General features: G+C 34.8%; 1 protein-coding gene across 1 annotated transcript in view; it reads left to right on the forward strand.

Annotated features, from left to right (window-relative positions):
* The window catches only part of UGGT1 (UDP-glucose glycoprotein glucosyltransferase 1), a 97532-nt gene that overhangs the window by 4782 nt on the left and 72523 nt on the right, over positions 1 to 20227 (forward strand). Inside the window, exons 2-8 of the mRNA XM_004694888.2 lie at positions 305 to 440; positions 5390 to 5472; positions 7813 to 7943; positions 13858 to 13970; positions 16802 to 16976; positions 18068 to 18164; positions 18937 to 19015. Of these exons, the coding sequence (XP_004694945.1) occupies positions 319 to 440; positions 5390 to 5472; positions 7813 to 7943; positions 13858 to 13970; positions 16802 to 16976; positions 18068 to 18164; positions 18937 to 19015 (800 nt within the window). The 5' untranslated portion in view covers positions 305 to 318. The remainder of the gene's footprint in view (positions 1 to 304; positions 441 to 5389; positions 5473 to 7812; positions 7944 to 13857; positions 13971 to 16801; positions 16977 to 18067; positions 18165 to 18936; positions 19016 to 20227) is intronic.

Below are 20227 nucleotides of genomic sequence, written 5' to 3' on the forward strand. Positions count from 1 at the left end.
TCCTCCAGGACAGGCGGGATCGAACTCATGCGGAAGTGGCTTTAGCTTCTCAGTGCTGTGCTTTAACCCGCTGTGCCACCAGGGAGGGCCTAAAAGTAACTTTTTTATTTAGTATAATTTAGTTTGTATTTAATCATTGTTCTTTAGAGATACTGTGTGTTAATATCAAGCAGGATATTGGTAACTTTCATAGCATCTTTAGTGATATTTTAGTCACTCAGCAATGTTACTTTATGTCACTTAAATCTTAAAATACATGTTTAAATATTTCTATAGCAAAGCTTTTTTTTTTTTTCCTTTTTAGGGGTCTGCTATAAAATGGGACTTCTGATTATATTCATTGGACTGTGGCTGCTTTCCTCAGTAAAAGCAGATTCAAAAGCCATTACAACCTCTCTTACAACAAAATGGTTTTCTACTCCATTGTTATTGGAAGCCAGGTAATAAGACATTTTTCTCTTTCACATGTTTGAGCAAAAAAATGTAGGTTTTGTGAATATTCAGGAGCGTTTTAGGGAGGGGAATCATCATCACATGCATTTAGTAAGAGCCCTTTTCAGTGTGTACTGTGCTGTGTGCTGTTCAAAGGCTGCTAGGCCTTTGATTCACAGAGATACATAGGGACTTCTTTAGACAAATATATTGGTTAAATTATTATGCTCTCTTCCAGGAAAAGTGTAAAGCGGTAAAAAGGGAAGTTGGAATTAAAGGAAATTTTTTAATTTGAAGGTTATTATTTATTATTATTTTTTAAAATTATAGTAGTTTATTTTTATGTCATTTTGTGCCTTTTCCATCCCAGTTGCAATTCCCGTGGGCTTCCCCATCACCAATTCACCTGTGTGCCATCACCATAGTCCTGTGTACCTCCCCCCAACCTCCATTTTTGATCCCATTCCTACCTTCATCCCCGTAAAATGTCTCTGGTAATATAGTTGTTCATTATTATTATTTTTAACCCCCCCTCCCCGGTCCTTTATGCTCCTGGTATCAGTGATACCATCCAGTATTTTTCTTTTTCTTTCTGGCTTATTTCAATAAGTATGATCCCTCCCAGCTCCATCCATGTTGCTGCAAAAGGCATGTGTTTTATCGTTTTTGACTGCTGAGTAATATTCTACTGTGTATATGTACCACATCTTTTTAATCCACTTACCTACTTTTGGGCATTTGGGTTGCAGCAATAAACATGGGGGGGGCGGGGAGGGTGCAGGTGTGTTTTTGAATCAATGTTTTAACTTGAAGGTTTTAAGAGATGTTTGATAAAAAGAAGAATGTTTGGCAGGGTAGAGAATAGAGCTTACCTCCTCCTACGAACTTGGATGAAGACACAAAGAGAAGAGTACAGGAAGGAAGCTGAGGCAATAACCAAATTTTACCTATTCTAAGATGTACATGTTCTATAGTTTAACATCTCCAAAATCAGGGTGCATGATAGTCAAAGCCAGATATTATCTTACAGTTGAAACTGGGAATATTTTTCATTCTTAGTATGTTTCATAAACAATGATATGTCTTAAAACCAACAATATCTTAAAATCCATAAAATATAATCTAGTCGAAGCTTTATTGCAAAATTTTGTATTCCAAGTGTACTTTTGAGTTAGTGTTCAAAATATAAATATAACTGGAGACTTTCAGTCAGTGTTTTAATGTTTATAGATAAAGCTTATATTGTATCTCAGATATAGTCAGGACTTGCAGAGAATTTTTGTAAAGCATACATTTTGATAGGTTGAGTAGCAAGCATCAGATAGTGTTAGACATTTGAACTATCACACCACTTCATTAATGTCCCCTACCTTTGTTATCTTCACCTTAAAATTGCATCTTCTAATATCTACCCTTTATCCCTAGAAAGCTGTCAATGAAGAGTTTTGTTATGTTGCTTATGTAGATGTATAGTTGTATCTCTTAAGGAACAGCCTCATTTGGTGCTGCTAAGAGGCCCAGTGGGAGAGTGGGACACATGGGAGCTGGTCTTGACCTGCTGAGGATCCCACAGGCTTTTTGCTGAACAGACTTTCTTTCTGTTACGTTTCTTCAACGTCTTTGTCCCTTCCTTTTCTCAGTAACAAAATGGCAAAAACTAACAAAAGAAACCCAATGTATGTATTTTGTGGTCATGGTATAATAATGAGTTTGATAACTAAATTGTGTTCCTCAGATGTTAGAACTGTATAGATTTAGGGCAGTTCTCAAGATGAATTGACCAAAGGCCTTTAGAGATGTTGGATTGCTCTCAGCTTTATTTACCTCTTTCCTAACCTTATTTGGGATGTTTTGTGTGGTGTAAATCTAAGTCATTGAAATGTATTGTCACTTCTAAACAGTTTTGTACACTTAACAATAATCAATACCTTAGGATATTCTGCTTAACATTCTTAAGTGAATTTCATTCCTTTACACTCACACTAATTTTTTGTTTTTTATACATTGTCTTGGACAACTCCTATGGCCTGTAGCTATGGACTTTTGAGACACTATGCTGGCATTGTCAACCATCAATTTTTTTTCAGTTTCTTTCATTTCTATAGTGTATTATATACTGTTTCCTTTACCAGCTTCCCTGTCACAACATCACCCCACTTCATGCTATCTCTAGTTCATTACAATTTTAGATATTAAGTTTTAGTTCTCTTCTATGACAATTTGCAGGCAATTTGCAAGGTTTGGACCGATAGATAACTCAAAAACAAGCTGTGTTTATTGGAACCCACTCCACATTTACTTCCAGAGCTAGAGAGGCCTCCATTCATTCATCCCTCCCCAGCCCATGGCAGGCATTGATGGTGATGGCAACACTGGGTGAGAGCAGGGTCAGTCTTTGTCCACACTTGGGGGCATGCCAGTTCTGCATACTTTTACATTCCTTGCATCTAGCGCTTAGGAACTAAAAATACTTGTTTTATTTTTAGTTTGGATATGATGCTAGTGAAGGTGTTACAGCTTTGTAGTTATTAATGAACAATATTTAATTGAAGTACAACTCTGAATATGTTAAACATGTAAAATATGGTAGCCACTATGTATTATAGTGTCTATAATTGTTAATAGAAATAGTTTGTAAATAAAGTCTAACTGTTAAAACTTGGAGCCTATAATCATTGTTTGAGTGCTAGATATTACATGACTTAAGAAATGCAGCAATGTATCGATATAAACAGATGTGAGCTTACGCTTCAGATTTTTCATTTATTCCTCCTGTCCATAAAAATTAATAAAATATCTCTAAATACAATTTTTTAATTAAAACCTGGTTGTAACTCAGGGTGACTGAAGATTTGAGGACATAATGTGAATATACTGAGCATAGCACCGTCATGTGATAGGCCTTTCTTACAGAGGCATTGCTTTTCTTATCTTAGTTCTGTAATGAAGGAAGACCAATTCTGATTTCCTACAATAACTTTGGAAATCTAAGAGAACAGGTTTACTTTTTTTTTTTTTTTTGCTAAGTACTTTTTATACTTGATTTGTGCTACCTGATATACACTCAGTTGTTAATAGTGTTTCTTTTCTTTTGCTATAGATAAAAACTTTTTGACATTTCAGAGTGGAGAGAATGGTATAATGTACTCTCCTTTTACCTGTTGACCAGTTTTTAAAGGTTGTGAACTTATGTCCACAACTACCCTGCTCCTCCCTTTTTCTGCTGACTGTATTAAAACAAATCCCAGGCAGAATATCATTTTGTCTGTAAGTCTATTGAATTTTTTATTTTAGTGGAGTACGTACAAGGCAAAAAACAACTTAAGGCAGAAAGTCAACAAACTTAAGTTAATGGTAAACAAATGACAGTGCTTTTTCTTAATAATGATCTCTTATTGGGGTAAAGGAGGCTTACATCACTGTAGGATATAGGGGTATAGGTTCACACCTCTTCAGATGTATATCACCACACCAAACCTATCACCAGAGAACCCAGTAATTCTCCACCAAAGTCCAGTGCCTCCTCGCCCACCCAGTGTTCTTTTAATGATATTTTATATTGTTCTTATCTTTCCTAGATCAGTTCAGTAGATCTGGTAATTAATTTTCTCATGACTTAAATGTTATAAGACTTACACAAATCAAAAAATACATTTCAAGAAGTTTTCTGTAATTATCTGAAAAGCATATGTTAATTTGCTTATGGCCTTTACAGGAGGTTCTTAGTTTCAGTGAATCCTTGTTCTTGTCACTACAACTTATGAGTATATATATTATCCCTCTCCCATTTTTGCTAGTTCATTTTGTGAATACATCTTTATGAATTTAGTGTGTTAATCTGTATTATCATGATCTTAGTCTAGCCTGAGTACCTGTTTACTTAGACTATAAACTATTATAAAGCTGTGGTATCTCTCAGCTACTACAGAAAGCCTAGAAGAATGCCATACTTGGGGTAATGAATAATTTTAAGACATCATAATGGGTAATTTCAGAAATCTATTGTTAGAGACCTGTGCATTACCAGGACATGTTTCTTACTTTTCCCGTATTTCTGTGTCTAGCTGTGAAGTAGAGTGAGAGTTGTACACCCCAGTGTTGACAAGTAATGGGAAAGTCTTCCTTTGGCTAGGTAAGCTGAGATCCAGATACGTAGCTTACTTTAAGGCAGTGAAAGATCACTACTACTTTAATATTATGGTTCAGAGGAGAAGATAATGATACATGAATCATTCAGTTAGTACATGCATTTTCTTTAGGGATTTTAGACTCACTAATGAAGGCAAATTTAGAATGGTCATTATTTTAGGGGAGTAGTTTAAAGGAAAAAAAGATGGCATTAATTCCTAAGACATGATTTTACTAGATCATTGCTAACTTTAAAATTTGGTGAACTTGAAATTGTGTATTTTTATGGATGTTAAAAGATTACAACCATTAATTTCCTAGAAAATTTTCTACGGTTCATGTTTTTCTTGGGAGAAACTTAGTTTTTGTTTTTTTGTAAAATATTTAAGAAAATAATTGAGCAGAACTCGTATTAGATTATCACTTCCCAATTCTGCTTCTATAGTTGCTAGCATTGTCACAGATGGGGCTTCTTCATAAGTGTTCTTTATATTGGGACTTTCCTGTTAGAGCATTTTTTTTTTTCTACGCTTCTTAAAGGATACCTATCAAGATATTAAATGAATATGCTACTCAATTAATTAATAGTTATTAAGCTAATAAGACTTGGTTATATTAAGATATACATATATATTATACACACTTGTGTATAGTATATATACTATTATATACACATATATATATTTACATACACACATATATATAAAATAAAAGTCAAATTGTGGACATTTAGAAACCTAAAAACATTTTTACTCTTTTTAGCATATAGCTTATATTAGAAGATTTTATTGAGTTGTTTCATTTCTGATATTTCCTCCTTTTCTCTCAGTGAGTTTTTAGCAGAAGACAGTCAAGAGAAATTTTGGAATTTTGTAGAAGCCAGTCAAAATATTGGATCATCATATCATCACGGTAAAACTGAAGCAAATGCTTCTTTGATTTTGGTGTCTGGGAAAATATGAGAAAAAATGTTCTTTTTCACAGTATGAATGGCATGGAAGTTAATGGAAAACATTTTTATCTTTAATGACTAGAATTGTGATCGTACCCAGCAACACCAACACAAACTACTAATTATTTTTGAAGCAATATATAACTTTGGCTTTAACTACTACCTTGATTTCCCTTCCCCCCTCTTTATTGTTCTTTTTTGTCTTCTTTTATGAAATTGCCATGTGAATATTATGTGGAAGTCAAATTTATTTAAAATAATTTAATATTAATTTAATAACCATGTGACTTGATTCACTCTTTTTGTTAACTAATTACACAATTGATCTATTTGTTGTTTACTATCATTTAGTTAGTGCTATTCAAAATGTTTTCCATTATTATGCCTGCCAACCTCTCACACCCTGAGTGTCAGGGTGTCTAGTTAAGGACAATGTAAACTTTTATCACTTGCTTACAATTTATAATTTACTATCACAACCATTTTCTCATTCAATATAAGCTATATAGAGTAAAAACATTAATAGTCAAAGATGCTAATACATGAGTAACTAAAAGCTTGACTAATATACCAACAGGTATAAGTCTTTATTGAAGAGGAAATATGTAAAAATTAAAGTGATATCTAACTGAATTGATTTTTAGCTTTGATTTTTAGTAACAATACATATTTTAAAAGTCAAATCTGAATTATTTTGCAATATAAGTAGAGGCTTGAACAGCATCTGACAGCTTTACTTATGTAATTTAGAATTGATTGGATTTGTTTGATTTATCAAAAAGTCATTTTACTTTTCATGTATAACTTTGTAAAGCATGTTGGCGAAGGTAGGTTTATCGTTTAATCTGAACTCTGACATTTAAAATGAGAGTACTTCACTATAAGTGGTTAAAATTACAGGAGTATGAGTTCTTGGAAGTGATCATAAAGGATATTAAATATTTTATTTGAAGTATTATTCATAATGTCACCATCCAAAGGTTCTCACCATTAACATTTTTATATTTGATGGCAACATTTTAAGGTATTTGTGGTTTTTTTTCTATTTACAGTATGCTAATGAAGTATTAAAACTTTTCTTTTTTTCTTTATAAGTGGGAACATGTTTCTTAAAATTTTTTGGAATAATCAGTGGTTTAAAAATCAAAGCTGTAGAAAAGAAATCTTGTTCCTTCCCTATCCCTGTTCCTTCTGTTTCTCTCCCATGTTTTATAACCATTTAGATTAACTTGTTTTTTATTCAGGGTCTTTTTAAAAAACAAATATGTATACTTAGAATAAAGATATACACACAGACACACACACAAACATTGTGTACCTTGTGGTTTTCATTTGACATTGTATCCTGGGAGTTTTTTCATGCTGGTACGTATATGTCCAGTCTTCATGCTGTTACATGTGCCCCTCCCCCCCACTATCCAGATAATTTGCTTCAGTTGTTTGTTTAAATACTTTTCCCCAAACTGCAGTTTTATCAATATCTTTGAATATATTGTCCTGCTGTATCACATTGTTCAGTTTTGTGTGTTCTTTGAGTAAAAAATGTGCTAGGCACTGGCATATGAAGATAAATCATAGCTTCTGTCTCTGGGGACAGAGTATTTGGGAAGGGGAGGATAGTGAATAAATAGTAAAGGATGTGGGCCCTCCCTGGTGGCGCAGCAGGTTAAAGTACAACACTGAAGCTATCCCCAGCCACTGTAGTACAAGTTTGATCCTTGGCTAAGGAGGTGACCCATATGTGTGGCAGATCTCTGTTGCGCCCACTGTTCTCCTCAGCTGTGTATTTCAGTAGATCTGTCTGTTCCCCACTCTGTCTCTGGTGGATCCTCTCACCCCCCCATACCTCTGGCCTGTGTCCCTTCTTGTATGCATAAGTAAATAAATCTTTAAAAAAAGTAGTAAAGGATGTGATAACAAAAGAGGTGAGAAAATAAGTATGGGAACAAAGAAGGGATGTGCTTATTAGTCCAGGAGACATGAGGTAGGGACTGGGCGTGACTTCCCTGAGAGTAGATGATCTCACTAGTGAATTCTTGCTAAGGAAATAAGAAGGGTTATGCATCCAGGTAAGTGGAAGTACAGCAGTCCAGAGAGGGTGAATAGTATGAAGAAAGGGAAGAGAGCACAGTCCACTTGCGTAGTATACTGAAAAGACTTCTAAGCATTTGGTTTAAGACAGTCTAGTGGTAAAGTTTTGCTCTCATGTATCTTTGTAATATATAACTTTATACTTTATGTATTACCTTATTTGGACACCTTAGTCATATATGATTGTTTTGGTTATTTTTTCTTGTCAGGTACTGATTATTTCTATTATCATGAAATACTGGAAGCTGCATTTGAATTTCTGACACCTCTACAGCAGAATTTGTTGAAATTTTGTCTATCTCTTCGTTCCTACTCGGCTACAATTCAAGCCTTCCAGCAGGTAAATTGAGTGTTTACAGATAGCTGTATTTTTTAGGGGTTGTGAAAAAATAACATGATTGCATATACAACAGTTGTGTTGGCCTGGCTTATAGAGCTGTAATTCTAATGCCTGGTATTTTTGACATTCTGATGTTAAATTTTCAAATTGCAGACTATTAAACATATAATTTGCATTGATTTTCACTTTAGAAAAGAAACCACCTATGAAAGTACTAGCCATATTTCATTTATACAAGTCTAGGAGGGTAAGCTTGCTGAACAAGTTGATCCTAGTTCTGATCACAGCCTCTAGATTTAAGAACCATTCATGAGAAATACAGGGGGTGAGAAATGGGAAGCACTACCTTGGGGACAGAGTCAGGAAAATCCAGAATGCAGGAAGCTTTGTAATTAGTGATCTGATTTCTTTAACAAATAATTTATGAAGAGAAGAAAAAACAGACTTAAAATGTGTCAACTTAATTCAAGGAGTGGATCTTGAGTTGAATAAACTGTTGTTAAAATAAAGAAAAAGGGGCCCTCCCTGGTGGCGCAGCGGGTTAAAGCGCAGCACTGAGAAGCTAAAAGCCACTTCCGCATGAGTTCGATCCCCGCCTGCCCCGGAGGTGACCACATGGCGTGGCAGACCTCTCCTGACCCGCCCGCTGCTCCCCTCAGCAGTGTACTTCGTCTATCTGACTGTTCTGCTCTCTGCTCTGTCTCTGGTGAAGCCTCTCACCGCCCCTCAGCCTCTGGCATGTACCCCAGTTCTGTATGAATAAATAAATCTTTAAAAAAAAAAAATAAAGAAAAAGGTGTATATATATATATATATATATATATATACACACACACACATATATGTACATACATATATATATATTTATGTGGTATAGTTGACATAAGAGAATTGTTAATTTTAAACCACTTACAGTTATACAGTGCTTATGAAAACCACTCACAAGAAATACATAATAATAATGAATTATTATAAGGTGAACATCCTTGGAACACTCACCCAGTTCAAGAAATAGAATTTTGCCAGGTATCCTGTCCCCATCACAGCTGTCTTTCATTCTCCAAAGGAACCACAGAATCACTTGCTGTGTTTCTGTATCACTTTTTTACCCAGGTGCATCACACACAGTAGAGTTCAGTCTTGTCCAATTCTCCCTTCATCCCTTTTTGGTTGAATAATAAACCTTGCCCTATAATTTTATTTTTTAACAATATTTTGTTCTTCAGTTACTTACAGTATAATTTACCTATTCCTTTGTTCCCTAAAATTGGCAGCTGGATCCAGAGACTTTATCAGACTGTGTTTCATTTTTTTGGCAAATCTATAGGTAGTGTTTAATTCTTCATGAGGAGGCTCCTTATGTCTGGTGTTTTCTTTTGATTTAGCTACCATTAAGTACTTTATACTTACAAATCCATTAATTTGGAGGTTGCAGAGTGGTGACTATCATTCTGTCTTTTATTTTCCACTTGTCCCTGGAATATGATATATAAAAAGGCACATCTTATTTGATACTATGTAGTATACTGGTCACACAGGAAAGGTGGAATACATGCTTGATTCTTCCTTTGTTTACTAGGTGTCTGAATAAACATCCTTTTACTTTGACATTTAATTTTGTTTCAGCTTTGTTTTTATTGTGGTAAAATACACCTAGCAAACATTTATCATCTTAACTCCATTTAACTATACAGTTCAGTGACATTAAGTATGTTCTTATTGTTTACAACCATTACTTCTGTCCTTTTTTTTTTTTTTTAAGATTTATTTATTTGTGCATACAGAACTGGGGTACAGGCCAGAGGCTCAGGCGCGGTGAGAGGCTTCACCACAGACAGAGTGGGGAACAGAACAGGCAGATCAATGAAGTACACTGCTGAGGGGAGCAGCGGGTGGGTCAGGAGAGGTCTGCCACGCCATGTGGTCACCTCTGGGGCAGGCGGGAATCGAACTCATGCGGAAGCGGCTTTAGATTCTCAGTGCTGTGCTTTAACCCACTGCGCCACCAGGGAGGGACTACTTCTGTCCTTTTTGAGAACTCCGTTCATTTTGCAGAACTGAAATTATACCCATCTGTTAATAAGTCCTCATTTCTCTTTATCCCTAAATATCTGGCCACTGTCAGTGAATTTATTCCTTCTAGATATAAGTGGAATCATCTAAGAGTTGTCTCTTTTGTATCTGACTCATTTCATATAACAAAATATTTTTGAGGTTCAGGTCAAAATGTTGTATCAACATTTTGTGCTTTATCTATTGAGAATAATGCTGTTATGAAACATTGGTTCACAAGTATCTGGTTGAGTTCAGTTCTTTTGGCCATGCCTATAGGACTGTAATTTATGCATTATATGGTAATTCTATGTTTAACATTTTGAGGAGCTGCCAAAATGTTTTCCACAGTAACTGCACTATTTTACATTCCCTATCAGTAATGTACCAGGATTCCACTTTCTCCCCATTATTTGCCAGCTCTTGTTATTTTCTATTTCTTTTTCTTTTTTCTGACAATGGCCGTCCTTATGAGAAGGGACTTGTGTCTCCTAGTCTTGATTTTCATTCCCCTAGTGACCAGTGATTTGGAGTGTCTTATAATGTGCCATCTGTCTATGTTCTTTGGAGTTATATCTATTTAAGATCTTTACCCATTTTGAATAGAGTTGTATTTTTGTTGAGTTCAGGATATTAATCAGTTGGCAGATAAATGCTTTGTAAATGTGAAAAAAAATTGAAAGCAAAAATACTTGTTTTATCCATGTTATGTATAGACTAGCCTTAGTTGTAATAGTCATATATGCCGCAACTACATTTACTGAAAGGTTAAAAATACTTCTTTTGGCCTACTGATTCCCATTCTCCTACCTCATATTTAAAAAATGATTATAGTCTACTTTAACATTATATTTTTTCCTTTTCAGCTTCATTTAGTTTTCTTTCTATAAATAATCTGTACCTTTAATACACAACCACCAGTGCTTTTGCTAAACATCTCTACCTGACATTTGCTTTCTTAAGAAGGGCTCATGGAAACAATATCTTCTCAGTTTTTTCACATTTACATAATGATTTGGATATAAAATCCTTGTATCATGTTTTCTTTTTGTCTTAAATATTATACCATTTTCTTTCAGCATTAAGTCTTCTGCTGAAAAGCTTGATGATAATCTAATTTTATTTCCCTTAAAAGTCTCTTCTTTTTGTTCAGAGTCCCAAAGGATATTTTGTTTATCATAGAATATTTTGTTTTGTCATAATATAGCTAACTGATTTTGAGAATAATTATCTGTATGATGCTTGTTCTGGGTCAGTATTCTCAACTATACTGAATGATTTTTTTAATATAGTGTTTCAAATAATTTTTCATTTAAGGAATTCCTATCATCTATTGAATTTTTGCTATCTTTTTTGTCTTATTCTTCAATCTTTCTTTTCTTTCATTTCCCTTTCTATTTCTCCAAAGCAGTTATTTATTTTCTTTGTTTCTGCGCTCCTTCTAGTTTAGTCTTCATTTTTACAGTGATTTTTCTTTTGCTTCTGACTGTCCAATATGTAGGCATTAGTCATGCGTGGTTATTTAAGTGTAAATCATTTAAAGCTAAAGAAAAGAAGTTAACTCTTCAGTGACAGTAACCACATTTGAAGAGCTTAGTAGTGACTGTACTAGACAGTGCAGGTATAGCAGATTCCCTGCTGCAGAGGTGTCTCATGTGTAAGGGAAAAGGTGTTATTCTTCTTTCCTTAAAATAGTTCTGTAGGCAATTTGACTTTGAGACGTTCTTGCTCATTTTAATGTGTAATTTTCCGTAATTTTTAGAGATTTGCATGTTCTTCAGTTGATTTTATATATTGTTAAAATAGGTGGTTTTTAAAAAAATGGTGGCTAGCTTTTTGAGATTTCCTGACTTGTGCTTTATCTGGAATTTCTCTTTCATTTATTTCTATAACTCTTTTCTACTCAAAGTTTATTCCACTTACTGAGATTCCTAGGAGTGATCCTTATTCTAGAAGTGAGTCCAAGTTTATGACTATTAAGAGCTGAGTGATTAAACTGCTCTAATGCCTTTAAGCTTTGCCATGACTTCTGTGCTTACCCACTATTTGGCTGAGCAAAGCCCTATAGCCTGCCATACTCTATAGTGGAAACCTGTTGGCCTTTTTTGGGTTTTCTTGTTTTCAGGGTCATCAGAATCTCTGTTGTTTCCCTCTGCTTTCTTCATGGCCTTTGATAATGGGCTTTATGTTTTCCTTCTATTAGTTTTGTCATTAATGTGGTCCATTGGCTTTGTTTTTGCTTATCTGGTTTCTCTGTTTTTATGAGGGAACATTGAAAGATTGAAAAACTGCTGCCAGTTGCCAACTGTACAGAATTTTATTTATTAATTTTTTAAAGAATTATTTATTTATGTATACATAACTGGGGGACAGGACAGAGGCGCGCAAATGAGAGGATTCACTAGAGACAAAGTGGGGAGCAGAACAGGTAGACTGTTGTAGTATACTGCTGAGGGGAGCAGCAGGCTAGACAGGTGAGACAGGAGAGGTCTGCTGTGCCCTGGGGTCTCCCTGGACAGAGATCAAACTCATGCTGAAGCGGCTGTGGATAACTTCGTAGTGCTGTGCTTTAACCCATTGCACCATCAGGGAGGGTCTAGTTTTATTAATTTTTAAAATGTAATAATGGCATTATGCTTTTTAAAAATCTCTCTCTTTTATTGTGACATCTTGGAACATCACAAATGAATTGCTATTTTGCATTTGTATCAAAATGGCCCAATGGAGTGTGGTAGAAAATTAGGTGAAATAAATTGGCCTTTAGTTGATGAGTATTGAAGCTGAGTCTTAGGTACCTAAGCGTTTATTATATTACTCATTTCTTTTTTGATAATTATTTTGCAATATTTTGAAAAAAATGATGTAGTAAAGAAATTGAATGTCTTTTTTTTATAGTAGTCTTACCATTATTCTCTGATTTTTCTTAATTCTTTGTATTTATTTATTTAAGGATTTATTTACTCATGCATATAGATGTGGGGTATAGGCCAGAGGTGCAGGGGCAATGAGAGAATTAACCAGAGACACAGGGGGAGCAGAATAGGCAGATCTATGAAGTACACTGCTGAGGGGAGCAGTGGGTGAGACAAGAGAGGTCTGCTGTGCCATGTGGTCACCTCCTTGGCCAGGGATCAGACTCGTGCTGAAGTGGCTGTGAATAGCTTCATAGTGCTGTGCTTTAACTCATTGTGCCACTAGGGAGGGCCCTGTATTGTATTTATAGGGAAGAATGTTTTAATATATTACATAAATAACACCAAGGCATATACCACTGCCTATTATTACTATCTTTCCTTTTCCTATATCATTATGTTCACTCTTTTCAATGTGCCTCATTAAAGTATTTGATTGACTTATGCCTTGAAATAATGCATTTCACTCTAAACATAAATCTCATTAAATCTTTCCCTTGGATATTTATTGTGCTCTTTAGATCATATTATCTTTCTCTGTACTCTTTTTTACAGTTGTTTATCTCAGTGAGGTGTGTCATGTTAATTTGATGTTAGACTTAGTTAGGATTGGAGTGGCTATACTCTGGCACCTAAAACTGACACTTCTAACATCAGATTTTTACTAGGTACATTCTGTATTCTCTGACAATCTTGTGGTATCTTTTGGTATAGAATTTGAAAGTTCTGTTTTGGAGATAATAATATCTGCCCCATGAGGTGATATTAGGAAGAAAGGAATAAAATAACACTGACTTGGAAATCTCTTACTTGCCTGTCATATAATGTGTACTCACATTTTTGCTTTTTTGAATGATGTTTTATTATAATTACCTATTTAGAATATTCATGTCTTTGTCTTGTCTTTGGTTAGATATGTTTAAAAAAATGACTTGTGTCCTAAATTACAGATCGCTGCTGATGAACCTCCACCAGAAGGATGTACTTCATTTTTTTCAGTGCATGGAAAGAAGACTTGTGATTTTGATACCCTTGAGACTCTTCTACTAACAGCGTCTGAAAGGTAGATTATGTGTTTCTTTGTATACATGTCACAAATTTTCTAGTTTTTTGTTCTTTATTAAAGTCCATGGTTTTATGTAGTCTATAAGAATGATCGTTGAGAGTAGGTTGACTGATTAGATTTGAATTCCTTCTTCACTACTTAAAATAGTTAAATTTAGATAAATTATATTCTCATTTCAATGGATGTAATAAAATTGCTTTTTTTTTTATTATTTAGGAAGTACTATATCTGAGAAATTCCATAGGTTTTGTCATCAGCTTAGTAAATAATACTTTGTGTTCTAAAACCAGTGGCTGCAGTGATGATGATAGTAATGATAACTTGTTTTAGGGTATTAGTTCCAGACAAAAGTGACTGTTTAAAAAATAGTTACAAAAAAAAAATAGTTACAACATTAATTTGAATATCAAAGTGGGAATTAGCAGATCTGCCTTTTTTTTTTTTTTTTAAAGATTTATTTATTCATTCACACAGAACTGGGGTACAGGCCAGAGATGCGGAGGGTGAGAGGATTCACCAGAGACAGAGTGGGGTGCAGAACAGGCAGAACGACGAAGTACACTGCTGAGGGGAGCAGCGGGCGGGTCAGGAGAGGTCTGCCACGCCATGTGGTCTCCTCCGGGGGGCAGGCCCGAATCGAACTCATGTGGAAGTGGCTTAAGCTTCTTTGTGCAGGGCTTTAACCCGCTGCGCCACCAGGGAGGGCCAGATCTGCCTTTTTTTACTTAAAGGTAGAACTCCTGTCATGGGCAAATAAAATCTGTATTCTTGTGCTGTCTTCCTTGAGCAGTCACCATTCCTACCTCTTCTAGTGATGTTTTAAATAGGGTGGAAATAATCTCTCTAGTGCTGCTTTGTATTTCAGAAACACTAGAGGTATTTTAAACAATAGGACTCTTATTTAATTGAGTTGATTGGACAATCCCTTTGCTCACTAAATGGCATGAGAGTGATCCAAAAACGACAGTGAATACCTCCACTATTTCAGAGTTGAGACCGGGACGTTAGGAGATAGTTGCATGGTAAAATGGTAGTCCACTTAATCAGATTGACTGATTAAAATAAGGTTCTTTCTTTTTTTATAAGCACTTAAAACATTTTAATTATTTTTATTTTTTTGTGTAGAAGAACTGAGATATAGGCCAAATGTGCAGGGGGTAAGAGGATTCACCAGAGACAGAGTGGGGAGCAGAACAGGCAGAATGACAAAGTACATTGCTGAGGGGAGCAGCAGGCAAGACAGGAGAGGTCTGCTGTGCCATGGTGATTAGCTCCCTGGCTGGGGAACTCAAGACAATAGTGATGATAGCGCTAAGATTTAACCCCTAGGTTTCTAGGGAGGCCTCTGAAATAAAGTTCTTTGTTTAATTTGTTACAGTGATAATGTATTAACTTTATAGAGTGATGGTGGCTCTTCTCAATGATGGTCCTTTTTGCACAGGCACTTTCAGACATTTTCCTGGGGTTATTTTTGTAAAGTGTACTTCCATTTCATACATGTAATTATATCTCATTTTTATCACATGCATAATAATGTGTAAGAATATCCCATATTTTGGCCCTCCCTGGTAGCAAAGTGGGTTAAAGCACAGCACTAAAGCTGAAGCCACTTCCCCATGAGTTCAATCCCTACCTAACCCGGAGGTGATCCACCTGGTGCTGCAGACCTCTCTGGGCCTGCCCGCTGCTTCCCTCAGCAGTGTACTTCGACAGTCGGCCTGTTCTGCTTCCCACTCTGTCTCTGGTGAATCCTCTCACCACCCCTGCTCCTCTGGACTGTACCCCAGTTCTGTATGCACAAATAAATAAATCCTTTTAAAAAAAAGAGTATCGCATATTTTATATTTTTTACATAATGGTTTTTTTTAGCCCCGCCCCTACATATGGTTTTTAAAGGTATTTCAAAAGTTTTTTTTCTCTATTCTAGTAAGACTAAACATCTTTACTCATGTATCTTTATGTTCTGTTAAATGACTGATTGTAGGTGAATTTTTTTTTTTTGTAGGTGAATTCTTAAGTCTTGGAGTTTTTGCATTACGATCTATTAGAATTGTGATGCCATTATTAGAGTTTTAAAACTTATGAAGAAAATGAAAATGTTAAATCACAGTAGTAGAAATAGCAAAGGTGAAGACAATGTAATTGGCAAGCTATCTGCTTAACTAACTTGCTTTTTTTTTTTTTTTAAAGATTTATTTATTTGTGCATACAGAACTGGGGTATAAGTCAGAGGCTCAGGGGCTACGAGAAGCTTCACCAGAGACAGAGTGGGAAGCAGAACAGGCAGATCGATGAAGTACACTACTGAGGGGAGCAGCGGGCAGGTCAGGAGAGGTCTGCCACGCCATGTGGTCACCTCCTGGGCAGGCGGGGATCAAACTCATGCGAAAGTGGCTTTAGCTTCTCAGTGCTGTGCTTTAACCCTCTACGCCACCAGAGAGGGCCCGAAGTTGCTTTTTTTGTTAATTATATTTTCAGATGAAAGGATAATTAATTCTATTGCTAATGATAGAATAATTTACTAAAGTTCTAGTAGTGAGATTTGGATATGTATTCTTTTCTATAATACTCTCTGCCCCTAGCATTGGTAGCAATTGTCAAAGTCTACATTTTATAGCTAGTATTTATATTTGATACTTTTGTTTTTAATCATGAGCAAGTAAGACTCAACCCTGCCTTAATTTTTATTAACTGAAAACAAGACTGTGACACACTTTTATTAAGATGCTTGTAATCCTTGTTCATCATTGTAGCTACATTTTGTGTCAATTATAATGTTTACATATTTTCTAAAGTTTCATATTTAAGCTTTTAATATTTATTTTCAGGCCCAAGCCTTTATTGTTCAAGGGAGATCACAGATATCCCTCTTCTAATCCTGAAAGTCCAGTGGTGATTTTCTACTCTGAGATTGGCTATGAAGAATTTTATAATTTCCACCTCCAACTTAAATCAAAAAGCAATGCAGGCAAAATCAATTACATACTCAGACACTATATATCTGTAAGTATTGCTTATTTTATAACTAAAACTACTTTTTTGAGATACTTTACCAAGTTTGAGATTTTTATATAGAAGCTACTTCCTGAAGAAATATATGTCAGTTGTACTTTAAAAAAATGGCTTAATAAAGTTTATTTTCTATTTCAAAATGAGCCATGTAAATTATTTTTTATTTGGTTCCTGTTTAATATGGTTGGCATACTATGGAACTAATTCTTGAATTCATTTTCTTTCCAAACATTAGTTTTTCCTTTCTAGAATTTTTTCATTTGATGGGGAGGATTTCTAAAGAGGTGAAATCAGACAGAACTGGTTGAAAATTAAGTTTTTAAAATCTTACATAACAGGTAGTTATTAAAATACTTTATATGAAAAGATTGTTAACTTTTAAAGTTTCTGTGCATAATAAACTCAGTAAATATTATGTGCTAAGACCATGCACATAACATAAAATTTTTATTTATTTTAAACAGCCTTATCTCATTGAGATATAGTGAAATTAAAAGTTATCCCAAAGTCATGAAAACAAATGGTATCTTAAACCATGTGGGTGGGATGGATGGGTGATGTTATGTCATTGTTCTTTGGGACTAATTTAAATATTTTATCATAGCTACACATAGGAACAAAACCCCAAAATATATATTTCAGTTTAGGGCATCAGCTATGATCCTTAAAAGATATTTCCTGATGATAAGTGGGGTACTGCTGTACACACATGATCCCAGTAAATCATTTCTTGGTTTGAAGCCTTGCTAGCTTTCAATCCTGTTTTGCAGGATTTGACATTTCCCCTCTTTTTCCATTTCTTTCTATGGTTCGGTTACCTTTTCCCTTTAACTGTCCCTTCATCTGATTTTGCTTTACCATTAGAATTCCCATTCCCATACCTGTGGCAGGGTACAAAATCTGAATGAGTGTAGGATTTCCATGGAAGTTCAAGTGCATTTTGGGTTCATAATCGTAGGTGATGGCGAGGTGATGCTAACTTTGTCGTAGCCTGTTGGCGAGGTGATGCTAACTTTGTCGTAGCCTGTACACTGTGACATGTGAAGAGTTTGGTAATGGTAGAATACTTGCTCTAATTGCAGAATCCCAGGAAGGAACCTGTTTATCTCTCTGGCTATGGTGTGGAATTGGCTATTAAGAGCACTGAGTACAAGGCCAAGGATGATACTCAGGTGAAAGGTGAATTTGTAAATTAAGACCAATGTGTTTTCTTTAAAATAGCATCAAGGGGGAATTTGTTTCCCTAATGAAAAAGAATTTAGGACTAGGATGACACTATGTTTGATTCCTGATTTTGGCACATCTGAGTTGAAGGGCCTTAAGCAAATACTCTAGATCCTAATTTTCTCTGTAAAGTGCAGAAAGTGACATGTCCTTCTCAGAGTATTTGTGAGGAAAAAAGAAGATATATAAATAAAGAATGTAGTACAGTTTTTGCATAAAACAAGTTCAGAAGTAGTAGCTATTGTTATTGTTGTAACATAGTTCACAAATAGCTATTAATTTTTTTTCCACTGTGAAATTTTAAATCTGACCTAACCATTATCAATTAATTTTGTTTTTACTTTCTGCTCTTGGAGCTGTTTACTTTCTTTTGTAATTTTGAATTCTTTATTTAACTACAGATTTTATGAAGACAGATTAGTTCCTCATCATTCTGTTTTCAGTAATTTTATTTACTAGCAAGTTGTCTTGTATATTCTGCAGAGTTTTGAACTCATTGTTCACAATTTAAAATTTAATAATTTTGAAATTTTTACAAATAAAAATTTCCAGAGTTTACAGAAAAAATACATTGTTCAACCATGAACAAAGGAAATTGTATAACATTTATTTTGTATGTTTAAAGAACCATTACAAAAGAATCCACATTTTAAATGATATTATACTTTCAGGTGTTTCTCTTGTTTCTAAGCTGAGTGATTAGATTGAACTTGCTGTGCTTTTGTAGGAACTGAAGTAAATACCACAGTGATTGGTGAAAATGATCCTATTGATGAAGTTCAAGGATTCCTTTTTGGAAAGTTAAGGTATAGATATTCTTTTGGCAGTACCCTAATTCTCTAAATTTCCAAGTTTTCTTTCACTCTAAGTATTCTCTTATTACTATTTGGATTAAACCTCTGCTGACAGCATTTTATATTGGTAACTTGACTTGAAGAGAGTGCCACTTAATTTATAATACAGTTTATGACTTCGAGTTGTTCTGAATCACATTATTCTAAATGATACTATTCCTGCCTGCCTTCTTAGATTAATTTCCTGGGCCTTGTAATTGATGGCATAACTTTATGTGCCATTTTTGGTTAATGTAATAGGAGAAATTGAATTGTTGTGTCTAGTTTTTTTGTGTGTAAGTGAAAAAAATCAAATATATATTTGAGTTAAAAGTCATGGCTATTTGTGTTCAACAGAGTTTGAAAAAAATGCAAAGTGTAGTAGAAGGTGAAATAAATTTTATTCAAGATCACTGGAAATATATTTTATCAGAATTTGCTTTGTTTGAAAGGATGGAAGTTTTTTTTCTAAGAAGAAAATTCCATAAAAATTTTATAGCAAACAGTCCTCTCAGCTCTTTTTAAAAATGTATTGATTTACATTATGACTTGGTATAAGTCCAGAATCTTGAATTCTACTTTATCTGAGAATCTTAACTAGGGTATCTAGAATCTGCTTTTTTTTTTTTTTAAAAGGAATTGCACAGAATAGTATACTAAGGTTTTAATAGGGTACTAAGGTTTTAAATTTGGTTGAGTCAAATAATTTAATCATGCTATCACTTTAGTTTGTAATGAATTAGTATGGACATGAGTAGTTCATCCTAAGTATGTATAAGTCTTTGTGTGTGACATCATGTTTTGGTGTCATTAGTATGTAATCAGGTTTCATTTTTATTGGACCTGGATTACTAGAGTCCTTTTTCATGGTTAATATTTTTTATGTTGGCCTTTTTTTTTGGATAGCGTTATGATCTCATGTTTTTACAGCATAAGGTGGTATGTTGAATGTTGTTGACAGTTTCTTTTAAGAACACTCAGGGTAGTTTTTCAGTTATCCTAAATAATTGGGCCTTTTTTTTTTTTTAAAGATTTATTTACTTGTGCATACAAAACTGGGGTACAGGCCAGAGGCTTAGGAGCTGCGAGAGGCTTCACCAGAGACAGAGTGGAGAGCAGAACAGGCAGATCGACGAAGTACACTGCTGAGGGGAGCAGCGGGTGGGTCAGGAGAGGTCTGCGTGC

Source organism: Condylura cristata, unplaced genomic scaffold, assembly GCF_000260355.1.
Source record: "Condylura cristata isolate star-nosed mole 26May11 unplaced genomic scaffold, ConCri1.0 scaffold00049, whole genome shotgun sequence".
NCBI classification, from domain to species: domain Eukaryota; kingdom Metazoa; phylum Chordata; class Mammalia; order Eulipotyphla; family Talpidae; genus Condylura; species Condylura cristata.